This window comes from Mytilus californianus, unplaced genomic scaffold (assembly GCF_021869535.1).
Source record: "Mytilus californianus isolate M0D057914Y unplaced genomic scaffold, xbMytCali1.0.p SCAF_1, whole genome shotgun sequence".
NCBI lineage: Eukaryota > Metazoa > Mollusca > Bivalvia > Mytilida > Mytilidae > Mytilus > Mytilus californianus.
The window spans coordinates 55,470,290-55,494,399 of record NW_026262581.1 but is presented as its reverse complement, the minus strand read 5'-3'; the positions used below and the strand labels follow the sequence as shown (position 1 = coordinate 55,494,399).

At 31.2% G+C, this 24,110-nt stretch overlaps 1 protein-coding gene across 2 annotated transcripts; it reads right to left on the bottom strand.

Annotated features, from left to right (window-relative positions):
- Nucleotides 1-1,799: 1,799 nt before the first annotated feature.
- On the bottom strand, nt 1,800-24,021 carry LOC127721728 (ubiquitin carboxyl-terminal hydrolase calypso-like). Of its 2 annotated transcripts, XM_052228528.1 has the most exons (14): nt 23,919-24,021; nt 21,609-21,638; nt 19,658-19,712; nt 19,170-19,299; nt 18,073-18,192; nt 17,315-17,376; nt 16,133-16,275; nt 15,256-15,334; nt 12,212-12,335; nt 10,416-10,430; nt 5,715-6,564; nt 4,674-4,786; nt 3,759-3,851; nt 1,800-2,967 (listed from the first exon to the last, which is right to left on the bottom strand). In XM_052228528.1, the coding sequence occupies exons 1-14, from the start codon at nt 23,953-23,955 to the stop codon at nt 2,764-2,766; spliced, it is 2,055 nt and encodes a 684-aa protein (XP_052084488.1). In that variant the 5' UTR covers nt 23,956-24,021; the 3' UTR covers nt 1,800-2,763. The 2 variants fall into 2 exon arrangements, with proteins under 2 accessions (XP_052084488.1, XP_052084498.1); XM_052228538.1 differs by lacking the exon at nt 10,416-10,430.
- Between the last annotated feature and the right edge of the window lie 89 nt (nt 24,022-24,110).

Genomic DNA, 24,110 nt, shown 5'->3' with positions numbered 1-24,110 from the left:
TAAACTATGCATATTCAAAGTCAATGAACCATGACTGAAGGTACAGGGCAAAACAATCGCCATGGAAATGAGATGTGCCAATGCCAATACAAGCATACAAAATACCATTGACTTATCATAAGTCGTTCCTTTTAAACAAACCTAAACACAAACATTAACATGTAAACTAGGTCAAAGTTTCAAAGTCAATGAACCATGATGAGGGTATGGGGCTATATAATCTTCATGGAAATGAGACTTCATTTGATTACCAAATATCATTGACTTAACATTAGTGGTTCATCTTAAACTGAATTAATCACAAACTAATACATGTAAACTAAGCAAAGTTTCAAAGTCAATAGACCATGACTGAAGGGTAAAGACTAAATATTCTCTATGGAAATGAGATGTACTAATGCTTATACAACTGCATAACAATTATTACTGACCTACCACTTATGGTTCCTCTTTAACTGATCTAATCACAAACTAATACATGTAAACTAAGCAAAAGTTTCAAAGTCAATAGACCATGATTGAGGGAGCGAGGCCCAAATAATCTCCATGGAAATAATATATGCCAATGCTTATACAACTGCATACCAAATATCATTGACCTACCACTAGTGGTTCCCCATAAACTGACCTAATCACAAACTAATACATGTAAACTAAGCAAAAGTTTCAAAGTCAATAGACCATGATTGAGGTGGCGGTGTCATATAATCTCCATGTAAATGAAATGTGCCAATACTAATACAACTGCATACCAAATATCATAGACCTACCACTAGTGCTTCACCATAAACTAGACCTAATCTCAAACTAATACATTTTTGACGCAGCCGCGCTGCCAGAAACAGCATACCTTTGTCTCGCTTTTTGACTCTGTCAAGGCAAGACAAAAAGGTGATGTGGTATGATTTCCAATGAGGCATCTATCCACCAGAGACTAAAGGGTGAGGATGTAAACAACGGTACAGTCTTCAACAATGAGCAAAACCCATATCATATAGTATTAGCCATGAAAGCCCCTGACATGAAAAATGTGAAACAATTCAAAAGAAAACCAATTGCCTCATAATGCACATTTGCATGAGCATTTTATTTATTTGAACGTACAATGTACTTGAATTTATCATATGTCACCATTTGCATCTTTTCAATGGTTTTTTGTACAAAATATATTGTGTTGTTGTTCATCAAATAACTGCACTCTATTTTTAAAATACACATAATATACAACAGAATATTGAATATAAATAAATGCTGACTGTATAAAATAAATGCTAATTAGACTGACTTTTTACTTCTGTAATAGTTGGAAATTAATCAAAAATTTCATTTCTTAATAAAAATATCTAAACACATCTACTGGTAAATATTTTCTACATAGACTAAATTTCTACAATGACAAAATAATCCTTTAATAATAATGAGTACTTGAGTGTGTATATAGGACTAACTGGATTAAGACCCCTAGAAAACAAGAAAACATTGACCTTGTTGTTCTTCGAACACTTGAAAGTAAATACACAACAGTTTACCTGGATTTTGTCATTACACTCCCGTCCATGTTGGAAATGCGAAAACTTTTAGATGTCCACCGAGCTTTCCCTATAGACAACATACTATTTATTTTTTTCTGATAAGAATTGATAATACAATACCTTGGGAAAATAAGAAAAGCTATTGTATTCAATATTTTAACGGAATTTTATAATACATGACAAAAATAATGCAACTTTTCAAAACATTTCATGAAAAAAACATAACATATCTATTGCAAATTTAGAATTGTTTATTATTTGTAATTTTTTTTTGTAAACATGTCTATCAGACAATCAAGATTTCAGCCACAAGCTAAGATAATAAACACAATGAAATGTGGGGTAAAAGTAAATGAGAAAGTAAACTTACAATACAAAAGCCCATTACATCTAGAGATCAATATATGGTCTTCAATAATAGATGCATGTCTTCACAATATGTCAAGCTCTAAATCACATTGAGTTGAGAAAATTTGTGAATAAATTTGACAGAGGCCACCATAGATCTACAATCACCACCCAAAGGACAAACAAAATTATGAAATAACTACACACAACCATTGCAGAGATTCCTGGCTATAGTCTTATATCTTTTATGTAAATATGAAGTAATCCGCTGCAATATTGTTAAAGATTCATCATTTAGAAATTGACCATGAAAATGATCTACATAAACAAGTACATAAATCAGTGTTAAAAGTGTTGCAGAAAAATCTGGCATCGTATTACTATAGTATCTAACCATACAGTCATAAGCATAAAATCATTTATGCCACTAATTTTTCTCTCATTCTATTCAATGGAGAATGGTCATGGCTAATAAACATCATTTTGAAAAAGAACTACAGATACAGATTTTTCCAATACAGATTTGTCCTGTGGTTTAAAGGCAAATGCTAGGAGAATAAAAAGTGACTGATGTTGGATGACAGTGACAGACTGGATGACAATCATCCACATGAACTTTTTAGGCTTAAGTGGACTCCAGGGTTTCCTCAAATGTTGATTCTAAGGTCTAAAGAAATTTCATTGAGCAATTTTTATTACTTCTAGCGTAGTTCATTGCAAAACTGTAATAACATGAATGTAGGAAAAAAGCATGCTTAAACAAGTCTATTGTTAGAGCTGCAAACAAAGTTAATAAGCCATGTTCTCATTACTTTCAAACAATATTACATCAATTACTGTCATATAAATCAAAAATTACATCATGTTCAAAATTTAACAATTATCATCTTCGTCGCTTTGGTTTTGGTCGAGATCCTTTGACAGGTAATGAATGCTTTGTTGGGCGGCCTGCATTGCCACTATTGTGTCTCTTCTTGACTGACATCTGTTGGTCAATAAGATTTGCTAAATGTCCTTCTTTGGCTAACATTGATAAGAATGTACAGATAAATTCATCATAGTTATGTGTTCTTCTACAGTCATCTATCTGTAAGTAAAGGATATTTTTTTTAACGGATGGTTAAATTGACAAGGTATTAGAGAAATAATATTATCTCATAAAAAATACCTGAAATTTTTAATTTCAGTATTTAATCCTCTCAGTAAAATTTGAAAGAGTGATTTAAAAATATAAAACATATACTGTAAATTCAGAAATTATTGCATTTATTATTGCAGAATTTGTAGAAAGAAACTAAAATGCGAGATTATCTATTGCGATTTCAGAAAAATCTGCATACAGTTATATGTATCAGACATAAGAATTTAAGTTCTTATTATTGCAATACTCATCCAGTTGCATTATTCGCATTAATAAAACCTCGCAATAATTTCAGAATTTACAGTATCTATAATGTCGATTATAAATGTTTTTGTGTCCTGATTATAATTTAAATACTTTACCAGAGCCTATCTAATATATTTTTTTGTCTGAAGGTTTTTGCTCAGATTACAATTTGCAACAAAATCTTGTCAATATGCTAAAATTTTAGTAAAACTTGTCATATACATGTAGAATCCAACATGTTGTAATGAAATTGAAAGAAAACTTGGAATTTTGCTACATATCAAATTCTACATTTATCTATCTTTTAGCGAACAAATGTCTATTTCATTAGACAACATTGCCAACAAAACAATTCTGAAATAAAATATCCCCCCTCCCCCCCCCCCCCCAAAAAAAAAGAAATATCAGATGCTTTACGAAAAAAATTGCAATGAAAAAAATATTCAAACATATTAAACCACAATTCATACTATACTATAATACAAGCTTACCCTATATTTCTTTCTTTTTTCTAATTCATCTTTCAAATTAACTTCACATAACTTTATCTCATTTTCTACATTCTTGAGAAGAGCTAACAAATCCTAAAATAAAAGACACTGACTATTGATGGCTAAATTTCCACTGCAAGATTTCAAAAATATTCTTTAAAAGTTTAATAACATTTAATATTTGTCCAAATAAATGTTGGAGGGATCAGAAACTAATCTGCAAACAATTTAATTTTCACTTTCTATTGAAAAGAAGGGAGTTTATTATCAGTAAAGTGGACTAATATGTATATTATTCAGCAAACACTTTTAGGGTACTGTTTTTCAAAAAGCACAAAATACCATACCTTAATGTTTTTTAATGACATAGTCTGTCTAAGTTAACATTAAGAAAAGCTTTTAATCAAATATATCCACGTCATCTTCTTTAAGGATCTTTGGTCTATAACAGCTATGATAGCAGTACTTAATCCAGTAGTTTGCAGAAATGTCTAGATATTCTCATTCAACCAAAATGTGATGAATAAAATTGAGAATGGAAATGGGGAATGTGTCAAAGAGACAACAACCCAACCAAAGAGCAGAAAACAGCTGAATGCCACCAATGGGTCTTCAACACAGCGAGAAGTTTGATTGACTCAAAAGGTAAATTGTATCTACTGGTGGCTGTCTGAATTTCAAAGTGCCTCCCCCTCCCATGTATGTTTAAAAGGAACAGCCTCAATTGCTTTAAAAAGTCTGAGGTGTACTTTAATTTCCTGTAATAATAAAACTAAATTAACATTGTACAAATGTACAGTAAAGCCTCATATCTTAACTTTCCTAAATTAACATGTACAAATGTACAGTAAAGCCTCATATCTTACCTTTCCTAAATTAACATGTACAAATGTACAGTAAAGCCTCATATCTTACCTTTGGTGTAAAAGCTTGATGACTATGAAATTTTCTTTTATGTTTATGATGATGACTAGAATCTGTAGATCTTCCCTCTGACCTTCTGTCTGGTAAGGTATCTTTTTTCATGTCTAAAAATATATTAGCAATGGAATGTGAATTTCAATTTTATGATTTGTTTCTTTTCTAAAGACACTACTATAAATACCAACTGATTACAAGTTTTTGTATATTTGTGTGTTTGTATATTGTGTGTATATTCTTTAAGCATGTTTACGCTATGATTGTTATCGGTATTTTATGAGATATTTTTTGTACAAGAAACCTTAGTATAAAATTAAAGAATAAATGAAGCATCTGTACTTTTTAAACTATAAAAACAGATCACTGAAATTTAGAGAAAAATCAAAATTTTGACAAATAAGCCAAACCAGTGTTTTTATATCATTTGGTATAAATTTACTGTCAAACTCATTTTGTACACATTTTTTGGCTAATAAAACATTTCTTCCATACCAGTTTTAACAAAAAAAGTTCAGATTGTAGTAACTGCAATGATTCTATAGTTTAAAAGTCATACTTGATTTACTAATCAACCTACATAAAGTTTGCTACTATATGAAATTCATGCAAAATCTTTAATACCTTCAAATAATTTTTTTAATAACCATCATAAATTTTTGTGACTTTTTTATCAGCCCTTGTTCATGCTGTTTCAAGAAATAAAAATTGCATAAGGTTTTCATATAATGTTCATCAATCATTTGCTTTATTGATCAAACAAGTTTTCAAATTTGAATATGTAGTACCATTTTTAAAAGCAAATAACAAGTTAGTTGTGGTTCAGAAGTTAGTTAAATATTTCTCGTGAGACCTTGGATGATATATATTTTTTATAATTATTTCAGCCATTTCATTTCTCAAATTTGTAATGTTCAATGCATGTCATCAGAATTTTAAAATTTGACCTTGCACCAACTCAAAGTTCAATACAGAGTAGAAGACATGGTTATCATACCTTTTCGTCAAAAAGATTTTTTTCATATTAGAATTTCCTACCTGTACTTTCCCCATTACTACACTGGGGGCTGTTCTGACATGAATTTGTATTTGGTGAACTAAAACAACTCCCTCCTTCTGAAGCAGTGTCTGTACTCTCACTACTGGGTCCAGACGGACCTCCAAACTTTGTTTCTATAGTCAATGGTTTTGTAACATCTGTTGATGCTACTGAACGTGGAATTGTAACGCCCTTCCCACTATCCCCATTGTCAACAGAGATCTGAATTTTCACATTTTTATCATCACTACTTGTAACTTGTATTCCTTCAAGAGATTCTTTATTGCTTAAAAAAACAGGAGGTTCTTCAATAGATTGTGTATAAGCAGATGTTAAAGAAACACTTTCAGATTTATTTTCAACAGAACCATCAGATTTCGATTCTACATCAATTTTACTATCAGAATTATCTTTCTTTATATTTTCAATTGTTTCAGACAATTTCTCATTGTCTTTTTTATCTGAATCTGTTTCCATGGAATCAACATCGATTATAATGTCTTCACTGTTTTCTGAAATATTGACGACTTTACTGTCATCATCCATTGGCACTATTTTAGATTCTGACGTAGAATTTTCTTGTACAGTCGTATTGTTATCCGAGTCATGAGATTCAGTAATATTTATCATACTTCCATCTTGAGATGTCTCACTGGACTGTGATTGATCGCTATTTGTCATATTACTCAGAGATTTTTCCGCTATGTTTTGTTTTGCGGCTGATTTCGCTGCAGCATCCTCTTGAGCCTGGGCTATCAGAGCTTCTTCCATCTTTTCATGCTGTTTGACGGCAGCTAGATATTTGTCTTTATCAGAAGATGTAAGTCCTGGATTAGTTACCTTGACCATCTGAAAAATATCATTGTCATGAAATTTGTGTAAACATGCCTGAAAGTCTTTGATAATGTATAATAATAAACTTCTTGAAATAGTTCATGCTTGAACTAATATTTGTAAGGGGTTCTGTCCTTTGAATCAATAAACCCATGCCACTGAAGCTTCGCGATAAAATTCCAATATTTTAATGTATGTTATTGATCAGCGAGATGATACCAAAAAAAACTGTATATATATTTTCAAAACTGTTTCATGATGTAAGGAATATAAATGCCTATACAGGAAAAATAGTGTTCTATAAGTGTTGATTGAAAGGCTGAGTTTACACATCAATAAACTCCGTAAAAATAACCTTAATGACTTGTAATTTTAATGAAATGGACTAATGTTTATGTCTCATCACAACATATGCACTTGACTTCACCAAAATCAAAATTTTGAAAATTTTTAATTTGAGTGGATCTATCGAATAACAAATAAAACAGCTATACAAAAAGAAGACAATTCTAGATAATTGTGTATCAAAGAAAACTAAATTACCATGATTACTCAAAACAGTTTAAATATTAAATCTGCTGACAAAGAAATTAAGCCTCTATACACTTAAATATCTATTTTAACAGACAGTTATTATTCAGCAAAGACATACATAGTGTGTATTGCAAAATAAATACAGTTTTTCAATTCCTAGATTAATTTTGCGCACAAAGATAAAAAAAAATTTAGTAACTTTCATATTAATAATAAGTAACAAAACAAATATTTTATACAAAAAAGCTGACAATACTTTTATCCCATTTATGCATCTTTTTTCTGTAATTTATAATTGCTGAAAAAAAGAAGCTGCAGCAACAACAATCGATATATTTATATGGAATATATTGAATGACCTGTTCATTTAGTATGAAAATTTCAAATACATTAGTTTGGGTGCTATTGTCATATCAATATCACTTTCAAATTATTGGAAAATTGATAAGAAATGTATGATAAAAACAAACCAAACTAAATAGGGTTAGCCATGTGCATGGCTAAGGTTAACTTTACTTTCACTGATATTTCAGAATGAACTAACTAACCCCCATAGCCATGCATGAATGGCTAACCCTCCTAAATTTGGTTAGTTTTTGTCATAGATTTATCAATTTTCTAGAATTCAAAATTATTCCAGATTCAAATAATACCTTGTTTTCAGAAGAACACAGCTTACTTTAAATGAAAAATATACCTAGTAACATTGTGATATTGACTGTTGGTAAGATTTTGTGAGTTGTATGAAAAATTAATTTGATATATAATACAACTAGAAAACTTATTAATTAACTTAATAATGATCATAGGTGAAAAATGATGTAAAATTCCATTTTTAAAATATTCATTTCACAAAATTCAATGTTTTGATTCAATATTTCAACAAGACTTAAATGTGAGTCTTTCGTGGATTACATACAAATAAATTGCCAGCAACAGCTTTTCTTAAAATTGCACACTTCTGTCACATTCTGTGTTACAAATGTAGAAAATCAATGAATCTTAATGTGTCTTTTTTTTCTAATGACTGCTAACAAGAAAAGCTGAGCTTATGACATGATGATAGATAGTAATTGATTTGGCTGAGGAAACCCCAAAACACAAAAAATCTTGGTGAAAAATAGGTGCAATACTTTCCATCTTGAAAAAAAATGAATTTCTGTAAATTGACATTGCTAAACAAGAATAATAGATACATGAGATGACACCTTGTAGGAACAATACAAATATCAATATTATTTCCACAAGGAAATAACAATAAATCAATTATCAACAATTACATAGATGTTATATAACTTCCAACTCTCATCAAAATTATGTTGAAGTTCAGATGGTTTCTGTTGATCAGTTTCACATAAGTTGAGAATAATATATTCATATCACTTAATCAAATATGATTTTCATGTTTCGTTACAGTTAGTTTTCCTTTGCATATAGTTTCAGAGGAGTTGCAGATAAGAGAATAAAATTTAATGCCCACCACTTGTATGACAACAGTAATGTGAAACAACAATTAGTGATCCCTGTAAACAAAAGAAAAAATAGTTTGCTCATATAAAGTTAATTATAATAATTATCAAGAAGTTTTAAATTCATGTGAATTATGCTTAATCACATTAGGTCATTTCTCTTCAAAGATTTCACTGGTTGGAAAAAGATTTTCCCAAAAAAGTAAAGTCAGAATATCATAATACATGTACATGTATTCTTTAATACATGTATATGTATTCTTTTTATGCTTCAAATCAATGAATCTTAATGTGTCTTTTTTCTATTTTGAAGAAGCTGAAATCCACTAGGTGCAATGAAAAATACAAATTTTAAAATAAATGAAACAAACAAAATACAATATGACTAAGCATTCACACTTCAAAGATCTGTAGTGAAAAGTGATCATCAGCTAAAATTCTATGTCTAAAGAGCATTTTTTCACTGTTTCTTTTAATAGAAAAGAAAGGATATGGTGAAATAATTTATGACCAAAAATCACTATGTGCATATGATAGAAAATAAAAGAAGAATGTGTCCATGGAACACATATACACCAGCTTGTAAATGTACGGCAAATTCAGCAATTTTTTTATTTATAAAGGGACATAACAAGAGAACAGTGAAAGTGACACCACCGTAATTCAAACTTGATCTGTTTGGTGCTAATAAGCATTCTGCATAATTTTCATAACATTTGGTTGAGGCAAACTAAAGTTAGAGAATAGAAACCAATTTCAGGATGAACAGACAGACAAGGGTAAACCTTAATGCCCCCTTCGTCTAGTGGCCGAGGCATAAAAACCAAAAGCAATGGAACAGCGCTTTTTTGGCTGTCAAAAGACAGTGAGGCCTCTCATCATACTTTAAGTTCAAGATGTCTTGTTTGTTGAAAAACATGCATGGTACTAAAATCAGTACTACACATATATTGTATACATTCACATATAAAATTATCATTTATATTGTTTTTTCCCTGGAGCATGTTAGTTTTTTTACACGGAATATAGAAAAGTAACTTTTACAAGTAGAAATCGAAAATTTAAATGCTTTCTTATTGCAAACACTAGCACAGGTTTAAGCAACTTTCTTTGCTAGATGACAAATATCGCTCAATCTGTACCTTTTGTACTTTTAACACCAAACGATGGCATCTAATATTTAATGCTGATCAAATATTAAATACACATTAATATGTTGTAACCTTATTTTCTATTTATCTATTCTTATTCAACAATTTCTTGTTCTGAATATTCATGTAACCGAACACTAAGCAATTATCATCCAAATATTGTTTTATTAGTGGAAAAGAAGGTATTATTATTATCAATAGGGGAAATTATTGCACATTTGAATTATTAAGAGTTTTCATTTGGGAGAAACCATTTTTCAGTTTTAAAATTGACAAGTTTATAAATGATAATATGTTTAATATCAAGATGTCTTACCTTTTTAGTTTTTTTTTGTGTTATGGGGTAGCTGTCTCATTTGTGTACAACCCACACCTTATTATTAATATACATTGAAAGCAAATAATAGTACGAAGTTCATCAATTTCTGACTTTCTCTTAACAGAAAAGAAAGGATATGGTGTAAAAATGCATGACATAAAATCACTACGCGCACATGAAAATAACCAAAAACAAAGGAACAGCTCTTGTATTGCTGTTCTTCATCACACGTTATACTCAGTTTGGGGTTGCTTACTGCACAAAATGAATCTGTCTATATGAAAAGAATACTAAACATAAACAACAGGAAAAGCACAAGTATTTTTGTCTGAATATAAAAATTTATAAGAAAATAAAAATATAACACGACAATAAAATACAGAGGAGATATACCTTGGCATCCAGCAGCTTAAAAAGGAGAAAGTGAAAGTAAATCAATCTATCTGATGTACATACATTTCATATTCCTGTCAGCCAGCAATAAATCATTTATTTTAAATTTTATGAGTTATTTCCCTTCTACCAATTAAAAAAAAACATTCAGTTACTGAAAATTGAAATCACTTGTATGTTTTTTTCCATAGATTCCTTGATAATCTCTAATTATGTAACTTTGGAAAGCTCAGTAAAACAAATTCCCATGCTCATCTTTGCCTGATATTTTCCTGCTCAAAATTATATATCACAGCTCAGCAAGTTTGCAATTTTATAAACAAAAAGTAAATCTTTTCCAAAACACCCATTCCTCTAATAAAACAAGCAAATATATTTCAGAAACTAAAGCTCATTCATTAATTACTAAAAACATTAAAAATACAATACAACTTGTGTGGACTTTATCATTTTTATCTGTCGAAATTTAGAGTGGGTACATTTTTGGCAAAATTTCAAGATGCTTCCCTGTGATCATGACCATCCTATAAAGTGGACATTCCATTTCTTTTCTTTCATTATCAGACTTGCACATACATTAACTTTGAAAAATAGGTTTAGCTTTATCTATTTAATAATTTTACAATAAATTGCTTCTCCTAGCACAACTGGATACGACCCCAGAGGTCCAACCCTGAACAGTTGGGGCAAAAATGGACACAATATTCGCACTTGATACAGGTCTGAATTTGGATTGTAATTCAATATTTGACACATAATAGGTTTCTGACACAGAATAACTGTAGTCAAAGAACTTAGAATTGGTTATATGATTTGAATTTATATTCAATTTTTTGCTTTTGTGCAATACACTATGCTGTTGCGAATTGACCTCTCCCTCCCCTTTTTTTCAAAAAAAAAAAAAATTTGAAGAATTTCCTTTCTGATTTCTGAAATCTTGAGAAGAAATTGTCCCCCCCACCCCCCCTTTTTTCCAAAAAAAAAAAAAATTTATTTCCCTCAGTCATGGTCATAATTTCAATTCAAATTTCTAATGGAGTTTGCAACCATAATAACCCATTTAAATACATCATAAAAGTCTTAAAATAGAAAATGACATACATAATCATAGCTAAAATTAATTTACCTTAATCAGCATTTTTAAAATTATTAAAATAGTAACTTCTAAAAAGGAATTGACAGCTAATCACCTCAAGACAATACAAAAATTCTTTACCGGTATACATAATTTAAAAGCAGTGTAAGGGAGGTAAAACTTTGAATTACCTCCCTAACACTGTAATTTGTACCCAAGTAATTGTCCATTAACCAGGACACCATTGTTTTTTCTCATTTTTTTGCCCCTAATTCCTAAACGGTTTGAGACATAACCCCCCAAAGCCAATCCTAACCATCCCTTTGTGGTATGGAAACTTGTGGTATAATTTCAGAGAGATCCATACACTGTTCCACAAGTTATTGTCATGAAACTAGAAAAATGCTTATTTGGGCCCTTTTTGGCCCCTAATTCCTAAACTGTTGGGACCATAACCCCCAAAATCAATCCCAACCTTCCTTTTGTGGTTATAAACCTTATGTTTAAATTTGATAGATTTCTATTCACTAATACTAAAGTTATTGTCCGGAAACCAAATTTTTTGCGGTCGTATAAAAACTGAGTTTGAATTTGAGTGGGATGGAGTACGCTTCACATGGTGGACAGGTGGGAATGATAAAATCCATTTAAGCTGTAGTTTCAAAGTGAATTCAACATGTCCTATTCCACCTTTCTTTTCTGTTAAAATATCCAACCCTACCTGTTGTAATGTTTCCAATACAATTTGTCTGTTTGTTTTCAGGGTTGCTAACTTGTGTTCATACAGTTGACATTTGTCAGGCACCACTGCCATTAAGTTAAATCTGATATCGTTGTTAGGTTCACTGAAATACAGAGCAGATTAATTATATTATAACTTGTATGAAATATCTATGCTTTGCAAAATTACAAGATATTGAATTTGTGTGTAAAAATTCTAGTAGGGGAAAGTAATATTTCAAAATTGATTTATTTAGTATATTCTAACATCAATCATGTTTGAAATATAAAGAGAAGACACACGAAAACAAATGTCAAAATACTTTATAATATGATATAATAAAATGCTCCGTAGGGCGCAGCTTGATACGACCGCAAAGGTCGAAACCCTGAACAGTCGGGGCAAGTATGGACACAACATTCAAGCTTGATACAGCTTTGCATTTGGATTGTGATTAAATATTTGACACAGCATAGGTTTCTGACACAGAATGAATGTGGTCTAAGAACTTAAAAATTTTATATTGGACATTCACCTATTATGGTCCAATATCCAAAATCTAAATACATGGTTAGATTCAGCATATCAAAGAACCCCAAGAATTCAATTTTTGATGAAATCAAACAAAGTTTAATTTTGGACCCTTTTGACCTCAATGTGGACAAAGTTGATAACGGGGCCCAAAAATCAAAAATCTAAATACATGGTTAGATTCAGCATATCAAAGAACCCCATATATTCAATTTTTGTTGAAATCAAACAAAGTTTTATTTTGGACCCCGATTTGGACCAACTTGAAAACTGGGCACATAATCAAAAATCTAAATACATGTTTAGATTCAGCATATCAAAGAGCCCTAAGAATTCAATTTTTGTTAAAATCAAACTAAGTTTAATTTTGGACCCTTTGGACCTTAATGTAGACCAATTTGAAAACGGAACCAAAAATTAAGAATCTAAATACACGGTTAGATTCGGCATATCAAAGAACCCCAATAATTCAATTTTTGATGAAATCAAACAAAGTTTAATTTTTGACCCTTTGGACCTCAATGTGGACCAATTTAAAAACGGGGCCCAAAATCCAAAAACTTAATACACGGTTAGATTCAGCATATTAAAGAACCCCAAGAATTCAAAAAAAAACCCCATAGAAATTGGTCAATAAATAAGCAATTTATACGAAGTATCTTCTTTTGCACAATACTGTGCAATTGAATATTTCTTGCTATTGCGCAATACTGTACAATTGACAATTTCTTGCTATTGCGCAATATTGTGCTATTGGATATTTCTTGCTATTGGATATTTCTTGCTATTGCGCAATACTGTGCAATTGAAGATTTCTTGCTATTGCTCAATACTGTGCAATTGAAGATTTCTTGCTATTGTGCAATACTGTGCAATTGAAAATTTCTTGCTATTGCACAATACTTATTATATAAAAATTTACACATCCTGTTTGGTGTGTATCTCCTACCATATCATTATTATTTGCTTTTAAATATAAATCAGAAATAACCAACTTAAAATGGACAATTTTAAAAGAAAAAAAAAATGAAAAAAAGAAAAAAAAGGAAAAAAAAAAATCCCCCCCCCCCAATTTTTTGAACCCCCTTATGATTCATCACCCCCAAACTCAATCCCAGCCTTCCCTTTGTGGTATGGTACCTTGCAGTACAATTTCAGAGAGATCCATACACTTGAACACAATGTATTGTCTGGAAACTAGAAAAAATGTGTTTTTTGGCCCCTTTTTGGCCCCAAATTCCTAAACGTTTAGGGCAATTACCCCCAAACTCAAACCCAGCTTTCCCTTTGTGATATGGAACCTTGTAGTACAATTTCCGAAAGATCCATACACTTACACACAAGTTATTGTCCTGAAACTAGAAAAATGCTTGTTTTTTGCCCCTTTTTGGCCCCTAATTCCTAAAATATTGAGGCAATTACCCCCATCATCAATCCCAGCATTCCCTTTGTGGTATGGTACATTGCAGTACAATTTCAGAGAGATCCATACACTTGAACACAAGTTATTGTCTGGAAACTAGAAAAATGCTTATTTTTGGCCCCTTTTTGGCCCCCAATTCCTAAACGTTTCGGCAATTACCCCCAAACTCAATTCCAGCTTTCCCTTTGTGATATGGAACCTTGTAGTACAATTTCAGAAAGATCAATACACTTACACACAAGTTATTGTCATGAAACTAGAAAAATGCTTGTTTTTTGCCCCTTTTTGGCCCCTAATTCCTAAAATATTGAGGCAATTACCCCCATCATCAATCCCAGCATTCCCTTTGTGGTATGGTACATTGCAGTACAATTTCAGAGAGATCCATACACTTGAACACAAGTTATTGTCTGGAAACTAGAAAAATGCTTATTTTTGGCCCCTTTTTGGCCCCCAATTCCTAAACGTTTCGGCAATTACCCCCAAACTCAATTCCAGCTTTCCCTTTGTGATATGGAACCTTGTAGTACAATTTCAGAAAGATCCATACACTTACACACAAGTTATTGTCATGAAACTAGAAAAATGCTTGTTTTTTGCCCCTTTTTTGGCCCCTAATTCCTAAAATTTTGAGGCAATTACCCCCAAAATCAATCCCAGCATTCCTTTTGTGATATGGAACCTTGTGGTACAATGTCAGAGAGATCCATACACTAACACACAAGTTATGTCTGGAAGTTACAAAAATGCTTATTTTTGGCCCCTTTCGGCCTCTAATTCCTTTACTGTTGGTACCATAACCCCCAAAATCAATCCCAACCTGCCTTGTGTGGTATTGAACCTTGTGGTAAAATTTCATAGAGATCCATTCACTTAAACTAAAGTTAGAGTGCGAAAACCAATGTGTCTTCGGACGACAACGACGATGGCGACGCCAACGTCATACCAATATACGACCACAAAATTTTTTTTGCGGTCGTATAAAAAAATAATTATCTGTGCAGATAAAGCCACTGAGTTTTAACGAGGGTACTAAATTTCATGTTAAAAGAGGCTATGAAAAATCAAGGTAACCATTACTAAAGCTTACCCTCCAGCAGCCATTCCTAATCTTTCTGTTATGACACGTCTGAATTTCTCTGTCCAGTATTCATCCCTTTCCCAAGGCCCTGAAGAAATATACAGAAATATATCATGTGACATTTACCATTGACATCAAAATAACAAATGCTTCACTAATAAAGTTAGCTTTTTACAATAAAATAGCTTCTATTAAGTTCTTTAATAATTAGTAACAGTTTCAGATATTTATTGCTTTAAAGTTTAAGAAATCTTTGACTGGCACATCTGAACCTAAAAAAAATAAGGTTTAAATGAGTTTTAAATTTCAACTTCCTGTGTGAGGAAAAAATCCTTTCTTTTGAATGTCCTGTGATTAATGATATAACCTCTATTAATTGATATTCAGTTGCTTTAAACTAGCTTTCAGTAACTGTAAGTACTCTTAAATTGGTACCATGTGTTTTTTGTATTTTGTAAAAGTTTTTTGTTTTTTTGTGTGTGCTTATTGCTGATCTGATGAGTCGAGCCTTCGTCATCTGATTTTTATATTTTGTTCTTGTTCTTTTTTGCTGTAACAGCACTATCCTAGTTTAGGGGAGGGTTGAGCTCTTTCAAACATGTTAAGCTCTATATTCAGTGGTTGCTGTTGGTTTTTGTCTGCCCTATTTGCTTTTTTTTTTTAGCATAAATCAGGCCATTGGTTTTGTTTTTAGATTTGTTTCTCATTTTGTCAATCCGTGGCCTTTTATGGTATGAGTTTGGCTCATTGTTAAAGATCGTACAGTGCCCTATAGTTGTTTGTATCCTCTTCCTTTGGTTTCAGATGAATAGTGATCTCCTTTGCAATCATACCATATCACTTCATTTTTATACTAAAGATAACAAATGAGAGCCTTAAAACTTACCATGATCTATTGGATAAGGTTTGAGTCCATCCAATTCAAACAAATGATTTTTTATAGGTACATAACTGACAAAGTGAAAAGCTTCCATAGTTTTAGTTGTTGCAATACCTTGCTGTTTCTCTGGAAGGTGGCGTGGCTCAGGCCTAAATAAATATAATACTACAAGTTTTCATATCTTAATTACAAACATTGAAGTTTTAGTAATTGAAATATGTATTTTTTCTCGTTTGAAAATTATGGAAAGGGTCTTAGGATGTAACTTTAAATATTTTGTTCTTCCAATTGCAAGCCAAACAACACTAAAACAGTAGGAATAATAAAGACATGTTTTCTAATTCCTATTTATTGACAGCAAAAACAGTTTCAAATGAAATTTAACCAAAATACTGTTTACGTCACTTTTCCTAGATCATATACTAAATATCTGCAATAGCTCAGAGCTATTCCATTGAAAGTATGTGGGCATATAGAAAGTAATTTAAATAAATGGGGAATGTGTCCATGGGACACAGATGATGCCCTCGCTTGCATATCATATAAAGTTATAAAGGGACAAAACTGAAGAATGGTAAAAGTGACGCTACCCAAATTTGTACTTGATCTGAGTTTTGTGGTAATAAGTATTGTGTATAAGTCTCATAAGATTTGGTTGCTGTTAACTTAAGTAAGGGAACAGAAACGAAAAATTCAGCAATTTTTATGTTTATAAAGGGGCATAACTCAAGAACAGTAAAAGTGACGCCACCCAATTTCGATCATGATCTGTATTATGTGGTAATAAGCATTGTGTATAAGTTTCATAGCATTTGGTTGAGGCAAACTGAAGTTAGAGAACGGAAACCAACTTTGGACGTACGTACGGACGGACTTTCGTACTTACTGACGTACGTACAGACGGACAAAGGTAAAACTTAATGCCCCCTCCGCAACAGCAGGGGCATAAAAATAAACCCAAAACCAACCTACTTTCTTAAGTAATTTTGCATGCACCAAACTGATATCCTTATATTACATAATTGACTAATGACCCATTTACAAAAATAAAACCTCTTTTTAACCTCCCTATTTCGTTTTAATAAATAACCCACAATAAATGTGGAAACAAGGTTTTATCAAAAGGCAAATTATTGTTTACATTATTGATTTGTTGCCATTAAAGTAATTTAATAAAGACTACTGTACCGTGCATGACTGTTATGTGCTTCAGCTAATTCAGGCATATTTCCAATGGCATAACCTTTGTCCTAAAATAAAAAAGTAGGCCATACTTTTATGAGTAACATAACTAATGGAATAATATGCAATCTTATTTCCCATTTTTTAAGATAATTTAATCCCTTTCTTTCTAATATATAGGATTTTTTTTTAAATAAAATATTCAGAAGTCGTAGATTGGCTAGCATTGTTTTAATCGGTAAAAATTTTAAAAACTTAAGATCAGTTATCATTGGTTAAGTCAAACTAAACAACTATCAATTATGTTAATGATTGTGTTTTCAAAGAACCATCACTTTTATAAAAACTGCAATACTATTTGGAACAAAAAAGTAAAAATGTCAATAAACTGTTTTCCATCTTTAACACAGCACTTATTTTATTCCCTAGTCCTATTATTTCTATTTTCATTTCATTCCTTTTTTGTCATCTTAATTTTCTTCTACTGCTGTTTATTATAAACCATTTTTACAATTTTCAAAAAGTGTGATTTGCAAGTAGACATACTTTTGTTAAAAATATGAAAAAATGTAAAACAAAATCACATTTTATAACAAACTATTGTGTTTATGATTCTGGCATGTTTGCAGTATCTAAAATAGTATCATGAATGTCAAATTGTCAAGCCCAATCATCACTCCAATAACTGCTATCATTGGAAATATGATCTCTCATGAATATTATTAAGATAAATGGTGCATCACTATAACCAATTCATAAATTACCTCAGGATTCATGCCTCTAGAGAACAGTTTAAGCTTTGACAATGTATCTCCAAGTCTCACTTTATCACAGTTTAACAGGACACTCAGTAAGGCATGTGTAGCACAGGAATTAGGAACCACCTACAAAAATGTAAAAATATCTGTTAAACATTTGCTTTCATATATCTTCGTCATTTGAACTCTGATGGATAGTTGTATCATTGGCAATTATACCACATCTACTTATTTTTATAATAATGCAAATGTTTTTGGTACTGTGACACAGTGTTGATGATTGTAGATCTGTTATCTGTTTCCACTATTTTTTACTTTAACAACCACAAAACAAAGATATCAGGGTTTTTTATTCTTATTTATTTTGGTGCCCCTGCTCAAATACAAATAAGAAGTTGGTCCTGACAACAGTTTCTCCTAGAACCAAACGTTTATTAAGAGAAGTTAGGGCAGATGCTAAATAATATTGCTAAAATTAAAACAAAAAACGTTATATTTTAGAGATTTCATCCACCCTGAAACAAATTACCAGGGGTTTACTTGACGCTGACTTATTTGCCAGGTCTGGGGCACATACTCAATAATACTGCTGTATTTTTTTTTTTAAAGTTATAAATTTAAAGAGATTTCATTTGGAAACAATCATTCTGACAAAATTTCAACCTATATATAGCTGTAATTTGATAAATAATTTTCCCTCCAGATCCTTGATACTGGCACACAGAAAGCCATTTTTTGGCCTTTGGTTTGTGTGTCAGGATTCCCATAACCATGGCTATTTACACCAGATCTGGAGGCACATGCAAAAAAATATATTCCTGAATAGCTGTAGGTAATAATTAAGATTCCATATAGAAACCCAAGATTTTGGAAGATTTTCATAATATGAACAGTTATTTTTAGTAACTGTGACCTTGACCCTTGACCTTTGACCTACTGACCCTTTTAATGTTTACCTGGAATGCTAGCTGTAAGCATGATTGGGAAAACTGAAAATGCATATGAGAAAGCTATAAATAGTAGCTCAGATTGAGAGCTAACTATCTTAACTTTGTTTAAGTATGTATGATATGCTTTAAAATATATGCAGTTTTCCTGCATACCTGTTGTGCAAAGAACAAATTGTTAACTTCATCTTCATTTGTAAGAAAAGTTTCTTCTTCTGTGATTGTTTTTCTTCTACTTCTTCTTTCTTCTATCCATCGGAATAAAAATATAAATCCATAAACTGGTCTGAAAATAATAACATTTAATATGATATAATTCTGTCATACAAATAACATATGTTTTATCAAGCAGAGAAAAAAATACCATACTTTCTCAGAATAAACTATGTGTAAATGTATCTTGAATTCAAATTCATCATAACTGTTCATATATCATACCAGAAAGATAATAAGAGACAATAGGGGGAATCCCAAAATCAAATTCAGAAAACAATGCAATCACTTAAAATCAAAAGAGAGGCATGTATAAACAGCAAACACCCAAAAAAACTTTCTCATCCTTTGATCTCTGGTGGATAGTTTTCTAAATAGCAATCACACCACATCTTATTATTTTTATATACATGTATAATCATATTTTTTACCCATCAATAGCCTTCTGTAGATCATAAATTTCTTCTACTTGAACTCCTTTCACTCCTGAAAAAAATTAAAAAGTCATTAGATATATTTCTTTATAGACAATCTCACTGATAGACATACCGGTACATGTATAAGTTGAATCCATTTCAGATGTCCATTTCTACAATGTTTACCTTAAGTTTTTTCCTATGTGTCTTACAAAGACATCTATGTTTCCAGTAGAAATATATTTCTATGATGAATACATCTTAACTGGAAACAATTGCTCTACTTCACCTACTATGTCAATGAACATAATTAGTAATGTTATCTCCATGAAAGAAAAATTTGCACTAAGCAGAAAAAGGGTTTACATTTTTATGGTGAAACATGACTATCTCAAAAGTAGTAAATCATTTTTTAATGCAGATAGATATATATTAAGGTTTTTTAACATGTTTAAGGCTGCTTCCAAATTTAAAATAAATTGATTTGCTGAGCGCAGCTGGATACAACCGCAGATGTCCAACCCTGAACAGTTGGGCCAAAATGGACACAATATTCACGCTTGATACAGGTCTGAATTTGGATCGTAACTAAATTTTTGACACATAATAGGTTTCTGACACAGCATAACTGTAGTCAAAGAACTTCAAATTGGTTATATGATTTGAATTTATATTCAATTTATTGCTTTTGCGCAATACACTATGCTGTTGCGAATTGACCCCCACCCCCACCCCACCCATTTAAATACGTAATAAAAGTTTTAAAATATAAAATGACATACATAGTCATGGCTAAAATTAATATTAATTAATAGTAACTGCTAAAAATAAATTGACAGCTAATCACCTCAAGACAATCATCATTTCTTAATACATAATTTACAAGTAAAGTAAGGGAGGTAATCAAACAGTGTTCTTTAATTTGAATTGGATTGCCTCCCTTACACTGCTTTTAAATTGTCTCAATTGTCCTTTAACCAGAAAAACCCTTGTTTTTCCCCTTTTTTGCCCCTAATTACTAAATGGTTTGAGCCATAACCCCCCAAAGTCAATCCTAACCATTCCTTTGTTGTATGGAAGTTTGTGGTATAATTTCAGAGAGATTCATACACTTTAAAACAAGTATTTGTCTGGAAACTACAAAAATGCTTATTTGGGCCCCTTTTTTGACCCCTAATTCCTAAACAGTTGGGACCATAACCCCCAAAATCAATCCCAACCTTCCTTTAGTGGTTATAAACCTTGTGTTAAAATTTTATTGATTTCTATTTACTTATACTAAAGTTATTATCCGGAAACCATCTGTCTTCGGACGACGCTGACGACGACCATGACGACAATGTGATACCAATATACGACCAAAAAAATATTAATTTTTGTGGTCGTATAACAAAAAATTTTTAATTTTTGCGGTCGTATAAAAAAATGAATTTAAGCATATTCTTTGCTTTTAAAATTAGTTATCTAAAATGCAATTTTTATTTTAATCCATTGTAATATATATCATATTTTATATAATTCTTTTGCTGGATGTGTTCACAACTGATATTAACATTGCTAAACAGACATTAAAAAATAAACAAATTGACCAAATTTGGCAGAACAAATAGAAAACCTCAAGAAAGAATGTAAATGTTGAATTCTAGTGAATAGTACACTAACAAGAGATGTGAGTAAGACATTTTGTTCATTCTGTGTAATTAATCTAGTTCTTTGCAAAGTTGTGGATGAATTATGTTCAGACTTCTCAAAATCTTTATTTCCCTGGTGGTCTTTGAAGAAAATCTGCTGGTCCTCAAAAGTATTTGCAAAATACCAAAATTGTGTTTGTCCTTTGAATAATTTTGGTGGTCCAAACCTTGGGACACTTCTTTTCAAGATAACTCTGCTGTTTATTTTGACTTATTAGCTAGACTGTCCATTGAATTTGTCAACTATTTCTTAGGTTCATTTTATTCTGACTTACCAAAATCTTCCAACAACAATGTAAACAATCCTAAAATAAAAATAAAAAATAAAAATTTGGATCATAAATATGAATTACGTCTGATATATATATATCAAATAATCTGATCAATTTTTTGCTGATTACCAAAAAGAATAACGGCAATACATGTACTATGAGGACAAATATTTGAATTTAGTCTGTGTACATAATAAAATTAATCTAGAGCTTCCTCAATATACAATTTTCAAGATCTATAGCAAACAAAATGAGTTGGGGAAACTGACATGATCAGGCAGGTTTTTGTATCCTTATCAAATGCACAAAGAAAAATGATAAGCCAATGTGGTATTTTCGTCATTAAAGGAATATATTATTATACTTTTCATTAAATAATACTTTATATGAAAAAACGTTACCTGAAGCAGATATTGTTTCTTTGATTACATTGAAAATGATGTCTTTAATAAAATCCAGCAACAAGACCATGATTGGATACGTTTCTGTTGTTTCAGTTACTTTTTCAACAGAAATTATGCTGGGAATAACTTGTCTTGCAATTTGGTAAAGAGGTATTTATTGTAAAGCCCTCAGTCATGAAGCCAATGATGAAGGGTATCTTAAGGATGGTTTTTAAATTATAGTGATTTTTTTTTTAATATTTTTTAATGTAAAATTTTATAAATGAAAAAAAATTGATGACCTTAGTACAATTTTCTGTAGTTTTAATTTTGCAAAAACTTATAAGTATTAAAAGAATTTTTTTTTACAGACTTCATCCTCTTCACAGGTAACACCTGCCTCATATTAAATATTATCATTTACGTCTCATATGTTATATCATTATATTATAGATCATGATATCAACAAGTCAGTTGACATTTTTCATAGAGATCATCCACAATTGTCATTTTAAACATACCTTCTAGCAAATAAAATGTACCAGAAATGTATTAGTGACAGCAAAATGTTTATTGAAGTATTTCATATTTCTGTTACATTTTCTATGGCATAAATATTTGAAATGATACTGTAAATGTTATCAATCAAAAATGAAAATTTGAGTCAATTCGGTAACATGAATTTGACAGCTACATGTAATGCCCCTTTAAAGTTATCTAACATATATTCCACAGTTTGTGGTGTCAGACATTTTCTCTTGTGTGTGATGTTGAGCAATAGAGGACAAATAGGGATAATGTGATTGGCCTTACATGTCTAAAGAAAAAGACCACTAAAGATTTGAAACTTTCTTTGATGAAAATTGCTCTATATCACCATTTAACATATAATTTGATCATTATTTTCATTTATATAAGAACTGAAAAACCCTTGTCATATCATTCCTACATGTAAATTAAAATATGACCATTAGTTCTTAAAAATGTCCATTTTCATATCATTAATTATTATCATGATTACTGCTTAATATATAAAATGCTTAAAAATCTAATAAGATTGTCATACATATCATATTTCATTATTGTTTTTCCACCTGATATAATTTTTCTTAAAACCACAATACTGGTACAATACTGTGTGACAGGATTGTTTCCCTTCAGTAGACTGTAGTTGACAATGGTTGATACTCAGCCAGCCGTAAGCAGTTTAGCTAAGGCAGTACTTCTTCAGCTCAGTCGGTTAGAACACTGCCTTGTAAAACAGAGATCCTGTGTTCGAGTCCTGGAGGAGACAATATGATTTTGTAAGAAGAATCATGCTTTCCGATTCAATTTAGCGCCAAACCAAAAAACACCCACGTTGATTAGAAAGGATTTTTTAGACAGGTATGTGTTCTAAGAGTCAAAATGTTATGATGACTCTTGAGGTGGGGAAAGTGTGACGAGATTGCTTCCCTTCAGAAGTAGATACTTAGCCAGCTGTAAGCGGTTGAGCTAAGGAAGTACTTCTTAAGCTCAGTCAGTTAGAGCTCTGCCTTGTAATACAAAGATCCAAGGTTTGAGTCCCAGAGAAGACAATGTGATTTTGTAAGAAGAATCATGCCTCCTGGTTACAACTGGAATACATTACTGGTACACAATTTTATTCCAGTATTGTAGACAATACTCAGTGATACTGGTTTACCATTTATTGCGATCACTGACACTATGAACAGGAGATCCCCGAATAACTTGTATATAACGTGTACAGAAATTTGACAGACATGACCAACAGACCCAGATAATGTAAACGTTGGTGATCAATCATGTCAACAAAACAGACGGTCATACCGGTCTTTTATGTTTATCTAAAATCAAAATAACTCCGTGTAATAATACTAATAAACAACCAGTGTAGCAACATAAAAAAGAAGCTTATTTTGATAATTACCTGGATCACTTTCTAGCTCAAGCCATCCTTTGTTCATTTTTGAATACTATTAAATCAAAATTTAAAATATTATTGATCAGCAAGTGCTTTTTTGATGCATGCTTTCCTACCTCTAAATAGGAGAGAAGAGGGACCAGTTGTTATTGTAAAACATTATCATTTAATCAATCTTTTTTATACATATGTCTGACC